Here is a 19487-nt window from a genome sequence, read left to right as displayed (position 1 = left end):
CATATTTACAAGCATCATAGTTACTAGTCTGTCATAAGATCAAGGCCAAACAGTGACTTTGAGAAATCCTGAAACAACTGGATTAGTTTAGATCTATCCCTGAATTAAAGCTGGCTATTAATTTTTTATTCCAGCTTGCAAAACTCATATCTAGTTTCTTGAACTGGATATTGTACACAAAGGGTTTTATTCTTTCTTCTAAGTTGTAATATGCATTCAGCTGAGGAGTATATTTCCCATATCCACTGAACTTTCCAACTCAAGTTACACTTCCAGTTTCTTCCCCCAATTAGTTTTTGTATACTTGCAGGGTCAGGTTTTGTTTTGTACCTTCCTTCTTTAAAAATGATAAATAGTACTTCTAGAGACAACTACCCTATCCTCATTACACCTACAGTCTGCTTGATATGTCACTTACCAGTTGAAATTACAGTAACAATTCTGTGCTGTAAATATAAAAATGTTTAAAGAGAATACTGACAAATAAGGTTTATAGAAAGATCATATTAACTTAAGACTTGGCTATGGCTAAAGATGGGAGAGCAAAATGTATTTGAAATTTGACAGAATTTTTACTTCACAATAACTTAATATTACTCATAAAAGTGAAGGGGCAGTTGAAAATGGGTAATACTGAAATAACTGTTAACTAGCTTATGGAATAATGTGTTCATAGTTAGCCAAAGATAGCAGAAGACTAAAATGGTGCTCTGAAGTTCTGACATGGCACTTACAGCTGCAAGTTGCTAGGTTACAAGCAAGGTGTACACAGATGGAAATGAACAAATAATATAAAAAGTCTATGTAGATAGATAGGAGATTCATATTTTATTTCTCCAGTGACATATTTACAGTTGAATATAAATTAAAGGCCTGCTTGCACACCAAAGCCAGGTCCTTTAGGTGGTTCAGTCAAAGAGGTAAGACCTCCGGCTGGCTCACATGAGAAGCGTCCACTCCTTGGCCCAGGTTTTGGGATTTTGCCAGCCTTCAGTTCATCAATAATTTTTTCAATATCCTTAGGTGTCAGATCCTCAAAGTAGTTGTCATTTATTTGAACCATTGGTGTGTTTACACAGGCCCCTGAACATTCCACTTCTATAAGAGTGAAAAGTTTGTCTGGTGTAGTCTCTCCAACCTTTATTCCAAGCTTTTTCTGAATGGCCTCCAGTATGCTGTCGGAGTTACGAAGCACGCAAGGCATAGTAGTGCACACTTGAACATATTTTCCAACTGGCTTTTGGTTATACATTGTATAAAAAGTTGCTACTTCATATACTCTCAATGGAGGTACTTGTAAAACTTCTGCAACCTTGTTCATAGCAGAGATGGGCAGCCATCCATTCTGTCTTTGGGCTAAATCCAGGACTGGAAGCACAGCTGCTGCTTTATGCCCTTCTGGGTAGTTTTTTACAATGGCCTCTATCCTCTTATAGTTTTCTGGTGTGAAATCAAATGGAGTAGCTGGGTTATTCTCAGGAGTATATCTGTGCACAAATAAGGCTCCTCCAGCTCCATTCTGCACAGCTGTCTTATGCAAATTCCTTATATGTCTTCCCCACTGGGCAGCGAAGCCAGCCGCGTGGGCCCAGAGCACCGCGGAGAGGAACATGGCAGGCCAAACTGCGGGCCTTCGGGCCGCGCCAGGCCTACTGTTATGTTTTTAATCCACTGTCTGAAAGACTAACTGAGCTATAATTAGACAGACTGACTCTCACAATCACCTGGCTCTTAAGAGCTGTTTGCTTCCGTTGCCCCCAGATGACTCAGGGGCGAGAAGGGAGGAGAGAGGCGCTGAGTTCATTCTCCATCCTTCATCCAACAGGACTGTCTGAGCTCCTGGGCCGGTGGTGCCAGCAGGGGACCAGACACCAAGCTGACTGGGCCCTGCCCTCAGGGAGGGACACTCAGGTGACTGAAAACAGTAAGGGGGGACCTAGTGCTGATGTGACGTGGAAGAGGGGCCACTCGGGGTTAAGTGATGAAGGAGAAAGAGTAGTACTAAGAGAAGGCCTGGCCTGGGAATCAGACCACAAGGGAGCAGATTCCAGTTGTGTTGCTGATTAATTCTGTGACCCTGGGGAAATTATTTCACTTCTCTAGACCTTAGTTTTTTCATTTGTTAGTGCGGATGATACAGTGTGCCTCGTGAGGCTGTGATGCCGAGAAGACGAGATAACAGGTGGGAAACTTCATCCAGGCTGTAGGCGCCACAGGAACCCAGGGTCTGGAGAGTAGGGAACTCACTAGAGCTTGAGGCAGTTGAGGAAGACTGAACGGAAGAAGGGGACTTGAGCAGGCGAGGAGCAGTGAGGTAACAGCACCACCTACCCAGAATGCCGGGCTCCCCCCTCAACTCTCCACCACCCTTTCATAACGGCCCAGCCGCAGAGCACAGCGCTGTCAGGACCCACTGCCCATGGAGGCCCCCTGAAGACAGGGACCCCATCTTTGGCATCTTGGCCTCCGTCCACTCATAGTGCGGGGCCTGGCATTCAGTAAATACTCAGGAACGTTTGTGGAATTCAACAGTCATTCTCTAGATTAGTTTTTGAAGACATCACAGCTCATGATTCAAGAAAACTGATTCATTTGTCTCTGTTCTACTTTCCTTTATGATGCAGAAACAAATCAGTAATTGACATCCCATATGAGTTTTCTGAAAAAAAATAAGTGCCAGTAGGTGAGAATCCAGCTGCCCAGGCCAGAGGGGAGCAGGCTGCTTCTTGGGCCCCTGTGGGAAGGGGGTAGATGAGAATGGGCCCCAGGCCAGTTCGGACCCGGCGGCCTGCCTGCCTTCACACTGCCCACCCCACACGTAAATGTGAGCAAAACTACCACTTTCCCTCCTGCATTAAAGACAATAATCACAACTACCTAGAAACTAGGAAGGGTGATGACCCAGGAGCCTGGAGGTCAGCAAGCCCATGTGGTGACGTGGCTGCCTCCTAGAAGCTGCCCTAAACTGGGAAGGAGAAGAGAAACAGGCCACAAGGTGGAGTCTCGGGGCACCTGCTGCTCTCAGAGGTGGCCCTGGGGAACAGAGGTAAGGAACCTGATGGTAACCTTAGGGAAGGACACTGTGTCCCAGGAGAGAATGTCCAGGCATGAGTTGCAGCCATCAAAAAGTCATGATGGGGAGGCCCCACCGCACACACCCCCCTCTAGCCATTTCTCTCCTTTCTTTCAGTCCATCTCCTGCGTCCCGAGCTCCCAAGTCCAGGGTTTCAGGCAGCTCTTACACAAGGTAGAGCAGAGCCCTCATGAGACAGGGACAGGATGGCACCATCATCCCAAACAGAGAAATCACATCATCGCCAGGGGTGGGGATGGCGAGAGGACAAAAGGGTGTTTGACCTGGAGATGGGAGGCCTCAAGGAAGTATGGTGGTAGTTTTGTGGCACTGTCAGGGCTATGAAAGAAAGGGAACTCTCATCCTCACGGCCGTGGGAGTACTTCCAATAATATCAGCGAACGCCACATAAGAAGCACCCTTTCTCCGAGTGGTTTTTAAGTGTCCAGTATTATTACACAGGCAACAGTTTTATTTCTCATAACCACCCCACATATTAAATGGAGTTATTCCCATGTTTAAATGAAGAGCCAGAGGCTTAGAAAGGTTAAAAACAATAGCCCAAGGTCCCACAACCAACAAGTCTCAGAGCTGGATCTGAACCCAGGTCTGCGTGACTTGAAAGCCCAGCATGCTCCTCCCAGTAGACCCTGATTCTGCTTGTGATGGGAGAGGAGCTCCTGGGAGGTAAGTTTTAGCTCCAGTGCTACCCACACAGGAGGCCTGGGAGCACAGAGAAGTGCCAAAGACCTTGACAGACAAAAAGCAGAGCGACAGCCTGGCCAAATGAGAATTATGAGGAAGTCCTCTATATAAAAGCGGTAATTTCACTATAATTAGAGAAATTCCTGATCTAGGGGCCATTCGGTCTGTCAATCAGTCATTCTTCCTTGAAAGCTTACCATGTGCTATGTGTACTCTCTGGTCTTTCAAGATCATCTAAATCCTACTTAATCTGCGTGAAGCAACCCGAATACCTCCTTCCCTGGCCTGCCTGGACAGGACCTGGGCAGAGGGCCGAGCTCAAGGACATCAGATTCTCTTGAGGAGACCCAGTTCCTGCATTTGGGCAGAGCCTGGCCTTGTCTTAATACACCCCTCAGTAAATCTGAGCACTTTCCCGGACCTTTAGGGACTGGCTGGGAGTGAACTTGGGAAGGTCACATGCAGCCCTAAGACACAGGAATTTGAGATGCTTTAATATTTTTTATAACTCCTCCTTGGTAAAGCACCTTTCAGGAAGGATTTGCTTAAGCTTGGGAAGACTTCTTTCAAGAGGGCCTTCACCACACAAGGTTAACTGATTAGGAAGGAAAGAGGCAGCAGCTCCAGCATGAAGTGACCCCTTCACACCAATGTCAAAGGACTGACCCAGCTGTCAACTTTCAGGCTGAGGCAGGAGGACACTCCCTTCTATTCAGGGAGGCCGACAGCTCCCAGCACAGCCTGCACTAACATGCAGGCATCTGTCCAGACAGTTATCCTTTTATGTAATTGTGAAATAAGATGCCAAGTTGTAAATGTCGCTGCTGAAAAGAGGAAGATGCTTACCAGGAAGGCTGGAATTCATTAGGATGAGATTTTTTTAAAGGGCCCTGTTCCTCTGGTCCTTGATATAGTCATCTCTGTGGGAACTACATCCAGAGCGTTTTATACATAATGCTGAAAGACTGTTTTGAGGATGAAACAAGGTTGATATGTGGAAGTAGCAGCCACAGTGATGGTCCAGAGAAGATGCTGGTTGGAGGACAGCTGTAATGACAGCAGTAAGACCACTGAAATGTAAGGAATAAATGAATGAGATAACTGCCCCCAAAGCAAAGAGGAGATGAAATCTATAAAGCATGGGGGAGAATGTCTGAGCAAAAGGAGGAGTAGTAGTCTACAAAACGCAAAAAAAAGTCTTGCATCTCAGGCTGGTTGAATGTCCGCCATGTCAGAATCCCATGAGAAGAAAGCAAAAAAGGTAGTGGACAGAATAATCTAGGATAATGGATTTGAAAAGGGAACCTGATAATAACTGAGGCCAATATATCCATTTACAGATGGGGAAACTGAGGACCAAAGAAGCAGAAGGACTTGCCAGGGATTACACAGTCCAGCTAAGTGGCCAAGCTGATCCCAGAACTCAGGTCTTCTGACTCCCTAGCCAATGCTCTCATGTTAACTAGCCCCCCTGCCACCACCCACTCCCAGCATGGACCATGAACTCCTAGGGAGCAGAAGATACTGTGTAATGGCCCAAAGGGTTGTGCACAAGACTTGCCCGGCACCCAACACAACTAGCTCATGGAGGATCTGCAAATTACCCATGAAAACGTAAACCTGAAGATTAATAAGTAGTAGCCAAAGAAAAGAAAGACTTCCATGACCCACACAGTTTGTAGTCAACTTTTGGAAATGGGAAAATGGGTCTCCATATTCTCACATTAACCTCAGGCAGAGATGTTAAAAAAACAAACAAATCTTTACATTCCTCTAAGAACACACCTTGAGATGTGCTAAATTCAAAGGGAGGCAGGAACCTGACTTAGCATCTCAGAGCCACCCATAGAGACTCAAGCTCAGCGCCCCGTGTGAGAGCCACAGCAACCAGCAGTCAAGCATTGTCCGCCCCGTGCCCACCATCCTCTGTTCTAGACAGACCTGTGCATTCCCGGGAATGTGTCTGCTGCTACATTCAATCAGCTGGGTGAGGGGCATTCCGACCAGCCCCTCAGACTTAAAATCTTCTCACATATGTGTTTAAATCACAAAAACAAGAACTGAAGTATCAGTGTGTGCCTAGGTCATGTTCTCAGGTAGAAGGAAGCTTGGCTCACGTGTTAGGAAGAGACATGTGTGTGCACCTGGTGTTTGAGGAACACACTTGTGGCTGGTCATCCTCCTCAGGTGAGTTCAACTCCCTGATGCTGGTTGCCCAGGCCTCTTGGTAAATGATGGAACCTGGAAGAGCTTCCGGCATTCCCACCTCATGGCTCAGCAGCTGGAGCTTTAAACGCTGGTTTCCATGGAGGACAATAGTTCGGCAAGAGCTCAGAAAAGCTGACCTGGGCTATTTCAGGAAATGGAAGAATTGCTGCCTACAAGGTATAGGAGGTGGTTCAGGGGTCACACAGGACTGGTGAATGTGTGATCACTAGGATCCACTGAAGTATGTCAACTCAAACTGGGAAAAGACGCTCAGGACCTAGGTGGGCTTTCTGGTCTAAGACATGCTTCCTCTTGAGCTTCAACTCCAGGGGATGAAGTAAAACATGTGGTGCCGTCTTCACAAGAGGAGGTCGGCTCGCCTCGTCCTCTCGTGCTCCAGTTTCAGGCTAACAACAGGGTGCCACTCGGTTCTAACAAGTTGGAAAAGGAAAGACGAGATCCCAAGTGCTGGCTCAAAACACGCTTTCAAGACCTTCAAATCCCCATTACCATCATCACCATCCTGACCCTGGATGGCACTGAGGAGGTTCCAACTGCCCGGGTGATTGTTGTTGGGGTTCAGAAAGCCCACCCCCGCTGCTGTGTCTGAGGCCCTGAGCACCAGCCGGGCTGGGCTGTAGGGTTGATGCCTCTGCACAAGTGCACTGCAGAAGGCAATGTCCATGGCCTTAAAACCAGCTGGGAGGTTCCCAAGTCAACGTTCCCCGATTGAAACAGGCTTGAGATAGCTCATCATCAGCCTCCAATTAAACCAGCCACAAGGCATGTCATCTGACCGTGGATGGAATTACAACCCAGAGTGAGTAATTACGGATACCCGCAAACAAACAAAAGGATTTAAAAAAAACCTCCTTTCCTCTCCCCTCCCTTCTCCTATCCCCAGAAACAACAGACACATCTTAACACACACAAAACAACACAAAACATAATCGGTCAGGAAATGATGAGAAGGTCAGACTCACTTAGGTAAGCATGGAGCTCCCCCATCCGGGGCAGCAGACGGGCCTTCTCCAGGGGCAGATGAACCATGCAAGCACCTTCTCTCCCTTTGAGTTTTTGAAAGAGCATCAGAGCTTCCCAGAGATAAATATTTATAACACATGAGAGGGCCCTCACCTCTGAACATCAGCCCAAGCTTTCCACTAACCTGGAGGGGGCTTGGGGAGGAAGGGAAATGATGACAACTCCAAGCAATGCGGGGCATCATGAGGCTGAGGACCTGGAAGCAGCTTTTTAGAAAGGGAGCTCACTTTCTCATTGTCTGCTTGGCAAGATTGGAGCAATTTGCCACCTGCTTTATCATTATCTGGACCTTGTTAATTGCTGCTCAGCAGCACCTCTGGCCTGCAGGACCCAAAGGGCACCTGAAAGGGGTGGAGACTTCCTCTAAAGGTAAGAGGCTCCTGACCGGGGAGAAGACAGTCCTGATGTGCCACACCAGCCACACCAGCCCGGCATTTCCTGCTAGATGGTTTCAGGCTGTGTGTGATGGAGGGCCCGCCATTGCATTGCACAGACACAAGCTGTGTCCCCGAGGGGGTCCGAGGGTGGAATGGGCTGGGGTGGTTCTCACATCCAACAGGGAACTTGGGTCACCTCCCAGCTGGGCTTTTCCCTGTCCTTCAGAGCTCCTTCTCCATTCCCTTCCCCGTGCAAGGCCCAGCTGCAGGACAGCTGGCTAACTATGGGAATAGCTGGCACGAAGGAACACAGTGGAACACGCCAAGCATCCAAGGGGCTCTTCCAGCCTGGTCAGCTAAACGCTCCCTCCCTCGGAGCAGGGAGAGGGTGTCTGTTGCAGGCCCATGCTGGGGCTTTACAACTACTGACCCAGCTCACGAACCTCCACTCTGCTCTGCTGGGTGGGTATTAGGACCTCCCATCTTCAAATGAGGAAGTTGAGGCTCAGAGAGTTTTGGCGACTCACCTAGGACAACCTGGCAAGGAAGTGTCAGAGTTGAGGGCAAGCACAGATTTGCCTCATACAGGTTTCTGAGAAAAGCCTTCAGACATCTCTGAAGTCCCTTTTCAAATTCCATTATCTTTAAAAACAAGAAATGCTGCCACATCAAGAGCAAAAATACCAGACAGATGCAGAGCATCTCAGGCAGAGACTGGGTTTCCCATGGGCAGAGTTGGGGTTTCCCATATCCCACAGCCACCTCCCTCAAGGCCCCCACCCTCAAGGAACTTGAAGACTATTGGGGTACCCTTTCATTGAGCAAGGGCCAATGGAGAAGTTTCAGGAAAAAGAGGTTTCATGCCACAAAAGTAAGTCAAAAAGAAGTTCTGAAGCCCCATACTTGCTCTGAAGCCCCGCACTTCCCTGCCTTGCAGGTCCCTGGATGGCCAGGATACAGCAGTGCTCGGGTCTGCAGGCTCAGTGCAGCCAGGAAGTCCCCCAGGCTAATCTATGCTTTCCACATCAGCAGCCGGCCCCTCCCCTGAGGGAGGAGGGGAAGGGAAAGAAAACGGAGTTCACAAGAGTGATTAATACAACCCGTTAGCAGCTCTGGTGAAAGGCTTTGGGGCCAAGAGGTTGAAATTAATGACCAGAGTCAGTTTTATGTATTAACTACAAAGCAAATTCTTTCTTCTAGCCCTACTCACCCCTCTCAAAATTAAGCATGGAGTGTTAGCTATGGCTCAGCCGTAACATTTTTTACAACTATCAGCTCCTGTTTTGTGGACAAAACAAAGTATTATGAAAAGACACGGGTTTTCGCTTCAGCAGCAGTGCAACGGGAGTCTCCTCCCTCATCCTTAGCACCTTCTGTGACTTGGTATAAATCATATCCTTTAGGATAGGACAGAATTTATTTTGAACTTGGCTGAAAAACTTTAGGAACATTTATAAGAAGACAACACATAAAACACCCAGCCTCAATTTTCCTCTCACTTATATTGCCAATATGAAATTACAGCTCATGTACTTCTTTATGAAGTTCAATATGCAGGGGAAATTGAATTTTAGATTTGAAAAGCAGAAGAGCAGAATATCCCACTTTCTTTCATTTCTATGGTATGGATGTCCATGGTCCCTGCTGGCCTCTCCACAGCTTACAGCTCTCTGATGTCTGCTATAGACTTTATTTCTTGTCTCCAAACGTGTAAACTCTCCTTCCTGTTGGGGGCAGGACCACAGTGTGACTTTGTTCACCAGCACTGAGTCTATGCCTGGTCTCTGCTCTTCACCAGCAGGCTTTTTTCACGGACCCCTAGGGACGGCAGCTGTAGAAAGCAGTCCTCTCTGGGCAGAATAAATAGGTATTTTCTGGAAATGGCGATACAGCAGTTACCATGGGTCTGCCCAAACGGTCAAAGCTGGACTTTGCAAACTCCTCATTCTGAGGTTTTTTATTGGAAGTATGTGGCTCTTGCTTCTAATCCCATCTGCCCTCTCTCTTTCCATCTTCCAGCCACTCTCTTCCTCTGCGGTGGCATTTGAACCTACCCCAGACCCACAGATTCCATTCAGAATTAGGGAAACTAACAAAGGTTTTATCCCATTGCCTTGCAGTTCCTCATCCCCAAGCTCTGCCCTGACACACGCTCCTGTCCCTGGGCCTGGCCAGCACCCCCCCCTGCCCCCTTCGGTTCACTCAGATGACAATGACAATAACAGGACTGATTCCTTATATTTTACAGCACATAGCGATGTTCAAAGTGTATTCCCAGATCACAAAACTCTTTCCCATGCTTTGGCTCATTTAATCTTTACAACAATCCTAGGGGGCAGGTGCACCTCTGTGGGTTGGGTCCAACTGCACGTAGCAGAAGACCTAAAGTAACAATGGTTTAAACACACGTAAGACCATAGCTAAGCCATCTAGGGATGGGATGTCTGCTTTGTGAAGTTATCAAGGGTCCAGGCTCCTTCTACCTTTTCATTCTGCTATCCTAGGTCTGGTTTCCATCCTCAAGGTCACCTCATGGTTCAAGATGGCTACTGATGCTCCAGCCAACCTGGCTGCATTCCAGGCAACAGAAAGGAGGAAGGAGGAAAGGCCCTCCCTCTTCTTTGCCCCCTGCAATAAGGCAGACCTTTTAGGCAACCTTCCTGGAAGTCCTTAACCATTCTTCTTATATCACACCAGACAAAATTTAGTCACATGGCCACACCTAGCTGCAAGGGAAGCTGTGGAATATATTCTTTTACTGGGCATAATGCTGCTCCCTAATAAATGGGATTCAGTTGAAAATGAAAAAGGAGAGAACAGAGCAGCAACTAGCAGTAGTTCCACAGCAAGCAAGTATTCATTCCACCCACTCTGCAGATGAAGAAGTAGAGGCCCAAAGAGATTAGGTTTTGCTAAGGTCACATGGTCAATAACGGCAACACAGGAACTAAGTCCACATCATCCCACCCATGTCCAGACTCTTTTTCCTTGTTCACAAAGTCCCCTTGCTGCAGTGGAGCCACTAGCGTGTTCCTGCCTGGACTCCTGTCTGCTCACCTTCCAGACCGTTGCTCAGCCCTCACCTGTTCCGTGATGGCCTACCATCACCTACCTACCTACCTACCTACCTACTGAGATCTGCGCCTGCCAGTCCTGGATGCCATCGTGAAGGACGCCTGTCCTTCATCGCCTGCCTCTCACTTCCCTCCCTGCCTGGCTCCTTGCCCTGTGCCCCAACCTGTCTCTTCAAATCTGGGCATGGTCACTAGTAAGGTGAGCCAAGCCAGAGCCAACCCAGACCCCAGCGAGCTGGAGCACACCCCAAAACTCTGTAATGCCCGTGGAGTTCTGTGAGAAGGATGCCTCACCTGGGCCCCGCCCCACAAGGATGGTTGACATCTCCCAACACTGTTTCCAGTGGTGAACCTCTTGTGTGGCCGGCACCTTGTTCCATTCTGACACTGAAATCACATTTCCTGCATGCTGTGTGGCTGTGTGCTACAGCAGGATGCTGACCTTCAGGTCTCTGACAACAACACCTAAGCAAGCACAGGCAGTTTTGCTTTCAAGGTCCCAGCACCCTGGCCACTTCTTTCACTTAACAAAAAACAAAGGCTTCTGATTTTGGCAGCAGTTCTTCCTGGTGTGAACAATGGATCCGTCCCTCTTTCCTGGGGCTGAACTGCCTGAGTCCCTTTCACCCAGCAGACTCATCCTTCTCCAATGGGGCTTACAGCTCACCACCACCCTCAGACTCAAGGCTGTGGGTCTCCTTCAGCATCCTCTCTAGCTGATACAGCGGGAGGACCTGCAAGAGAAGGATGGGCACCACCGAGATGCTTACACCAGGAGGGTAAGTGGATCAGGCAGAGAACAGCCAACTTCTCCCCAAGGGGAGAAAGCCTGCCCTCGGGCACACGCCTGACTTCTCCCTGGGACCATGGAGGAGTTGAGGAAAGAGAGGCCCCACATCATTCCCTGTGCCCAGAAATCCACATTATGGCAACTTGCAAGGAGAAAAACCAGTTTCTCCACTTTATGAACCCAGAAATACCCCTCTGAGACAGGTGAAGATCTACCCATCCCCTTACCTTTTGAAGCAGGAGAAAAAAATCTGTTTTTCTTTCTAAAACATTAAAAGGTTTTAGTCTTTTCAGGTGGAAAACCTGTGACGGTTTGCAAACTGACTTGGCTATGGTCAAATGGCTCTCCAGGTTTCCTGCCTCCTGAGCCAGGCCTCCTGAGAAAATGTTACATTATTTTGACTTTTATGCTACCTTACAAAAAGAAAGATGGAAACCATAGCAAAATGAATAGACAACCCACAGACTGGGAGAAAATATTTGCAAATGATGCTACCGACAAGGGTTTAATTTCCAAAATATGCAAACAGCTCATACAATTCAATAACAAAAAACCACACAACCCAATAAAAAAAATGGGCAGAAGACCTAAATAGACATTTCTCCAGAGAAGACACACAGATGGCCAAAAGGTACATGAAACGATGCTCAACATTACTAATTATCAGAGAAATGCAAATCAAAACTACAGTGAGGTACCACCTCACACCAGTCAGAATGCCCATCATCAGAAAGTCTACAAATAACAAATGCTGCAGAGGGAGAAAAGCAAAGGAAAAATTTACATTCCTACACTCTTGGTGGGAATATAAATTTGTGCAGCCACTACGGAGAACAGTATGGAAGTGCCTTAAAAAACTAAAATAGAGTTGCCATATGATCCAGCAATCCCATTCCTGAGCATATATCTGGAGAAAACTCTAATTCGAAAAGATACATGCACCCAAATGTTCATAGCAGCACTATTTACAATAGCCAAGACATGGAAACAACCTAAATGTCCATCAACAGATGAATGGATAAAGATATGGTATATATATACAATGGCATATTACTCAGCCATAAAAAAGAATGAAATAATGCCATTTGCAGCAACATGGACAGACCTAGAGATTATCATACTAAGTGAAGTAAATCAGAAAGAGAAAGACAAATATTATATGATATCACTTACATGTGGAATCTAAAATATGATACAAATGAACTTATTTCCAAAACAGAAAGAGACTCACAGACATAGAAAACACACCTATGGTTACCAAAGGGTAAGGGGGGAGGGAGAGATAAATTAGATGTTTGGGATTAACAGATACACACTACTGTATATAAAATAGATAACCAACAAGGACCTATTGTATAGCACAGGGAACTATATTTAATATCCTGTAATAAACCATAACGGAAAAGAATATGAAAAAGAATACACACACACATATATATACACACACATATATATAACTCAATCACTTTGCTATACACCAGAAACTAACATAAAACTGTAAATCAACCATACATACTTCAATAAGAAAAAAAATGAACTATCTATCATCATCTATAAAATGATGAGGTTCCCATATGCCTGGGAACAAGGTACTGGGCTAGGTCATTTTTACATATTTTACCTAATTTAATCCTTACAAGTAGGGTTTATTGTCCCCATTTTATAGTTTTCTCCCATCCAAAATACAGTCTATGTTTCATTGCTTTCATCCCTGTTTACCAAGGTTAAGAGGAGCCCCTCCTGCTATGAATCTAAGAAGAATTACCCAAGAATGTGGAGTAGTCAAAAGACTGGCCCCTATGCTGGGAGTCCAGATACCAATTTTCATTCGAAATCCTTTTTATAACTTGTTCCCAACACAGACGCAACAATTGAAAAGATTCTACCAAATTGTACTTAAGCACTGATTGATTCATTCACTTGTTTTAATTTTAATTTCATTTAATTAATTTAGTTTCTGGTTTTTAATTAAATAAAATTATTTGTTTTAATTTTTAAATTAAAGACATAAAATATAATGCCAAATTGACATCATTGCAGATGAAAGAAAAAAAAAGAAAAAAAAAATTTAACCTCTAAATATTTTAGTAGGTTCTTCCTACCAAACAAGGACACTCTCGTCATAACAGTACAACCATCAAACCCAGGAAATTAACATTAATACATCACTACCGCTTAATCTACAGTCCCATTCCAAATTTGTCAATTGTCTAAAAACAAAAACAAAATTTATGGTCCAGGATGGCATATGGTTGTCATGTATCTTCAATATGAAATAGTTCCTCAGTCTTCCCTTGTCTCCTGGGACCTGGGACAATTTGAGGAGCACAGGCCAATGATTTAGTAAAATCTCCCTAAATTTGGGTTTGCTAACGTTTCCTTCTGATTAGACTCAGGTTATGCATCTTTGTCAGGAACAGCACAGAAGTGATGCTGGGTTCTTCTCACTCCATCTTATCAGGAGGCACAACATGTCAATTTGTCCCATTATTGGTGATGTTAATTTTGATCCCCTGTTTTTTTAAAACAAGTAATGAAATGTGCTCTGCCTTATTTAATGAAATGTGGACTTAGGAGCTCTGGGCAAGTGTGAGTAGGCAGGGTACTAGGTTACAGCCCTGGCTCACAGGCCTGACTTTGCCACTGTGTCTGGCCTTGGACGAGCCACTTCTTCTCTGAACATCAGTTTTCCCAGACTGTAAAGACAAGGGCACTGGAGCAGATGCTCTCCCAACCCCTCCCAGCCCTGCATCCTTGTGACTCTGAATAGAGGTGGCCTTTTCCCCTCACTCATAGCCCAGCTGCTTGTCCTCAGAATAGCACAGATATATTAGGCACAGAACATACTCCTCACTGTGTTGACCTTAGCCATGCCAAGCCAAGCAAGCCATAGTACTGTGTGCCCACTACTATGTTAAGTGTGGAGGAGGTTCAGAAATGAATGACATTGTTCACAGCCGCAAAATATCCAAATATAGTAGCATTTTCATTATATATTCTCTGCTGCTGCCACTGCTGTTTCCAATGTTTCCTTATCACCATTCTCCATGACTATTCAACATGACCATATGGAAACTAACACTTACTTAGTACCTACTAAGTGCCAGACACTGGAATACTTTTAAATCTCCCAATTTCCATTTAACAAATGGAAATAACTTGCCTAAGGTCACACAGCTAGAGAGTGACAGAGCAGGAATGCACATCAGGCCTTTCTGGCCCTAGAGTCTGAGCTCTTTGGCCACATAATACTCCCTTTAAGCGTGTTTACTTTGAAACTGTCCCACACCCTGTGCCAGTTACCTGTAGCTGCGTAACAAACCACCCCAAAACTTAGTGGTTTAAAACAGTGTACGATTATCCCCTATAGTTCTGTGGGTCAGCTAGGCTCAGCTGGGCTGTCCTCAGCTGGGGTCTCCCATATGGACACCGGGAGATGGTGGCCAAGGCTACAGTATTCCAAAGACTCAGCCAGGCTGGATGGCCACATCACACATTTTGCTTGCGGTTGATGCTGGCTGTTGGCAAAGAGCCCAGCTGGGGCTGTCAACCAGAGCACTTTCATGTGGGCTCCCCCTGGGGTCTTGGCTTCTCCCAGCAGGGCAGCTGGATTCCAAAAGGGAGCTTGCCAAGAACAAGTGTTCCAAGAGACCCAGGCTGAAACTGCACAGAGCTTAGAAGTCAGGCTGCATCACGTCCACTGGGTCTTATCCACCAAAAACAAGCTACAGAGCCTACCCAAATTCCAGGAGAGGGGACTGCACACAGGTGTGAATGCTGGGAGGTGTGGCTCCTTAGGAGGTTGTCTTTGGCGACCAGCTACCACATTCCCTCACCCCATAGTGGAATTACAGATTATTTTAAATTTCTTCTTTATGCTATTCTAAATATCCTACCATATATATGTATGTATTTTTGTAATGACAAAAATAAATAAATTAAAACATATAATATTGTAATTATAATGTTATCAGTATGTCAAACATACACTAATGTATTATATATTTATGTGTGTGTGTATATATATTCACACACATATGCAACTAGAAGAAAATGTGTATTTTTAAAATACTTGTCCATCTTTTCAAAAAGGACATGTATTGCTTTTAAATTAAAAACATTTCTAAAGGGATTAATTAACTACCTCACAGAAAATACCCATTTTCTGGCAAAGTCGATCAGATTTAAGGCATTTTGCCATGACCTCAAGTTTCTTTAAGATTCTTCTCAAGGTAGCCAGTTACCATTTTTATAATCTTTTTCCTAAGGCAAGTCCATCTAGAAACTTCTGCCTTCCTCCTAGTTCACCACAAGGTGGTTTTCTGGGTTTCCAAATGTATTTTTTAAAGAAAAAGCAAACAATAAGCTGGGAGTTACTCTCAACTGGTTTCTTTTTCCTGTTATTTATCTAATTGTATTTGTGCTACATTTTCCCCATCTCCTCTTGCCAAGTAAATCTTGGAAGTTCAAGGCAAATGGCAGGTGCTTTGGGTATCTGAGCAGCTTAGAAAGACCCTCAAGTCTATTGGGATGAGTCTCTCAGAGGCCAAGTTGCATTCTCAGAGCTCCAGGCCTAGAGGAATCCCCAACAGAAAGATCAGCCTTAGAGATACATGAGGACGCAAGATCACAAATGGGAAAGTTCAGTCAACCCTCTGCAGCAAGGAAGGTAGCCTGAGGCAGAGCAATCCCCCTCCTGCCAGGTGAGTGACTGTGTAAACCTCACGTGGACAATGATGGCTGAAGGCAATAAAGCTGTCACTGCCCCAGATGTAGACACCCTCTAAACCCAACACCCAAGCAGCCAGGGGGCCTCCCTCCGAATCACATCTGCCAAAGGACACTGCTGAGCCTGGACTGGAAACTTCTGAAATTGAGTATGGAGAGAGCAGGGAACCCAGGCAGGAGATGACAAAAGTGGGACTGAATTCTCCTGCCGGCCCGCCTTCCCAAAGGAGGGCAGGCTCTGACCAGCCAAGCACGGGCATCTGTGAGCAGAGTCTGCATGCATCAGCGGCTCTGGAAGCCTGAGGAGGCTGATTTGTTGAGTCAGTCAGTGCTATTTTTACCCAGTCACTTTCCAACCATAAACCCACACTTCAGATTTCATTGTTTGGGGTGGATTAAGAAATTCAACTTGGCCTTTCTTGTGGTTTCATTTCCTGAATGCCTGCATGAAGGAAAAACTTCAGCATTCCTATGGAAACATATGACATTTTAACCTTTTCTTGGCAGGAGGGTGTCGGGTGATTGGTGTCTTGCCTGCTCTCTAAACCTACACTGCTCTGATTAAGCGGGGAGGCCATGGCCTGCCCCTTCTCTCCTCTACCCAGGCAGGTGAAGTCCCACAGGTTAGTGTTTATGGTCTAGCTCCTGGAATGCTAGGTCAGGGCAAATCTGCCAAATATTCCGGTCCAACATTAGGAGATGAAGTTGCCTCTGTGCAATTCATATAATAGTTAATTGTGACATCATTAGAGTCCTTGGTGATAAACATCCAGGTGCAGAGTTTGGTAACTGCCGGTGATGGAAGAGTTGAACAATCTTAAAACTATTCCCAAACGATTTCAATTATAAAGCCAGGCGTGACTGTGTGGTCACAGAAACAAAGAACACGTACCAAAAGAAAAAAGAATGTTTCTCTTCTGTGGAAGCCAGGACGAGTCTTATTTTCTTTTTAAAATACTTCCACTTTCACTTATATCTGAAGTACAGTCGTGATGCTTGGAAACTTTAATTCCTTGAATATAAACAAGGTTTCTACAACTTCAGGGTCTTCCTGACTGACCAAAACACTTCTAGCTCAGGCCGAGCTATGAGTTTCTATTCAAGGATAGAGCTTTCTCCTTTTCGAAAGAAAAATCTGGAACCGCACCAAATTTTCCTTCTGCATCTAATGAGAGGCTTCAGATGCTGTAATAAAAATGGAAACTCGATACTGCTAGAAATAAATCAAGCACTCAGGAGGAAAAATGTTGCCCCAGGAAGCTGATCGCCAGGCACTGCCGGGCATGAGCACGGCCCTGCATTCCCGCCCAGAAGAAGCGCCACGCCAGCCCCTCCGAGGGACCATCCCACCAGCAGCACACGCGGCCGGCGCGCACGGCACAGAGTTCTAAGACACCGGATGCCTCCCTGTTCGTGACGAACAACTCTGCATTCTTTCGATCGTTCAACAAATATTTATTACCCCCCAACTGTATGCCAGGCACTGTTCTCACCACTGCAGATATATCAGGGAAGCGACAGGCAAGGGCTCTGCTTCTGTGTCACTCTCTGTCTGCACAGGATGACTTCAGACAGCAGTAGGTGCTGTGGAGAAGAGAAACAGTGACGGGGGCAACATGGCACTGTGAAGGGCTACAAAAGTTGGGAAAACAGACAGGGTCTTTGGAACAAGCAGCACTTGAGCTGAGACCTGCCAGATGGGGAAACAGAAATGCAAAGACCTGGGGGAAGCAAAGACAAAGGGAGCCACTAGTGAAAAATCAGGGAACATCTTTAGCGCATCTGAGTGAAAAAAGGAGAGAGAGGTATGAAAGTCGTGGCTAGAGAGCAAGGCAGGCATCAGACCCGCAGGGCAGGGGAGCAGCCTGATTTGGCAACGTCCCTGCTCCGTAGACTCGGCACCTCTCTGTGCCTCCGTCCCCGCCCAGCTGTCCTGGTGCCTAATTGGACGTGCCCCTTGGCACCCTGGCTGTCTGGGCTGTGCTCCTAGCCTCTCAGCTTGACAGATGTAATTCCCCCCCCCACCACCACCCACTTAGGGAGCCGCTTCTCTCCATCACATAACCTTTGGGAGGCTGGGGTCCAAAGACGGAGGCTTGGAGGCTATTCCTAGAAGCAGACAATACCAGGAAGACTTAGGGGCACGTGTGCTCTCTCTTTCCTTGTCATTATGGGCTGGGTCTGGTCCTGGCCTCGGCTCTCTTCTGTGCTATTACCAAAACAATTCCTTTCCTCTCACCAACTGAGCTGGGGAAAGCTGCACAGTCAAGCAAACCAAGGCATAATGAGGGTGGAAAAATAACACCGTGGGTCCTTTACCCCTTCCACATGTTAATACCTGGGAGAGATCAGGTTAAGTGATCACCAAGAGCAGAAATAACTGAAAAGCAGCCACAAAAGGACTCTCTGCAGCCTAACAGCCAACTGGCAAGGAGTAGGGGGTGAGTATCTGTGTACTTAATTCATTCAAGTATTAGCTGAATACACATATAATACCTGGCACTCTGATTAGGATAAGCAAAACGAGGTCCCTGCCCTCAAGCTGCTGATAGGCTAGTGATGGAAATTAACTAACAAAAATAATCATCTCAGGAAGCCTGTGATGAGTGCTCAGGAAGGGAGGGGCAGGGTGGGAGGGAGGGAGATGCAAGAGGGAAGAGATATGGCAACATATGTATATGTGTAACTGATTCACTTTGTTGTAAAGCAGAAGCTAGCACACCATTGTAAAGCAATTACACTTCAATAAAGATGTTTAAAAAAAAAAAAAAAAAAAAAAAGGAAGGGAGGGGCAGTGCTGCGGGGACAGTGAGGGGACAGTGAGGAGACGAGATGGCATTCAGCGGGGCCTCGTCTTAGCCTGCTCCAGCTGCCGTAACAAAATGCCACAATCTGGGTGGCTTAAACCGCACTGATTTCCTCTCAGTTCTGGAGGCTGGAGTCCATGATCAAGGTGCCGGCAAATTCGGTTTCTGACGAGAGCTCTCGTCCCAGCTTGCAGATGCCCCCTTCCCGCTGCGTCCTCACACGGCCTTCCATCTGTGCTCACTCAGAGACAGTGCTGTGTTTTTGCTCCCTCTTTGCTGAGGACAGCAATCCCGCCGGGCCAGAGCCCCACCCTTATGACCTCATTTAACCCTAATAAATCCCAAAGGCCCCATCTCCAAATACCAGCACCCCGGAAGCTAAGCTTCAACATAGGAATTTGGGGGGATACAATCCAGTCCATAATAGGCTTTGAAAGACACATGTGAACCAGAGTCTGTCTATGTGGGAAATGGCATTACAGAAAAGCAAAGGCAGAGATATGAGAGCCTGGAAGACTTCTGGAGAGAGCAGAAAGCAAGCCAGTTTGGCTGGAGTAAAGGATATGTGAGGGGCGCAGGGGGAGATGAGGCCGGAAAGGCAGTCTGGGGGCACGTTATGGAGGATTCCAGTGCCACATCTCGGCAGGGAACCAGGGAAGTTACTGATCATAAGACTGACAG

The 19487-nt window shown here is 46.4% G+C and overlaps 2 protein-coding genes across 2 annotated transcripts in view; both read right to left on the bottom strand.

Moving 5' to 3' along the window:
- Positions 1-19487, bottom strand: part of XXYLT1 (xyloside xylosyltransferase 1) — a 190827-nt gene that overhangs the window by 78679 nt on the left and 92661 nt on the right. The gene's annotated exons all lie outside the window — the stretch shown is intronic.
- LOC133093416 (NADH dehydrogenase [ubiquinone] flavoprotein 2, mitochondrial-like) lies at positions 806-1612 on the bottom strand. Its single transcript, XM_061193248.1, has one exon. The coding sequence runs from the start codon at positions 1610-1612 to the stop codon at positions 866-868; it is 747 nt and encodes a 248-aa protein (XP_061049231.1). The 3' UTR covers positions 806-865.

Source organism: Eubalaena glacialis, chromosome 6, assembly GCF_028564815.1.
Source record: "Eubalaena glacialis isolate mEubGla1 chromosome 6, mEubGla1.1.hap2.+ XY, whole genome shotgun sequence".
NCBI classification, from domain to species: domain Eukaryota; kingdom Metazoa; phylum Chordata; class Mammalia; order Artiodactyla; family Balaenidae; genus Eubalaena; species Eubalaena glacialis.
Note: the sequence above shows the minus strand (reverse complement) of the source record. Positions and strands in the feature narration are given on the sequence as shown.

Bases quoted from the DNA above. Each gene is read 5' to 3' on its own strand.
- LOC133093416 (XM_061193248.1), bottom strand. From the start codon at position 1,612: ATGTTCCTCTCCGCGGTGCTCTGGGCCCACGCGGCTGGCTTCGCTGCC.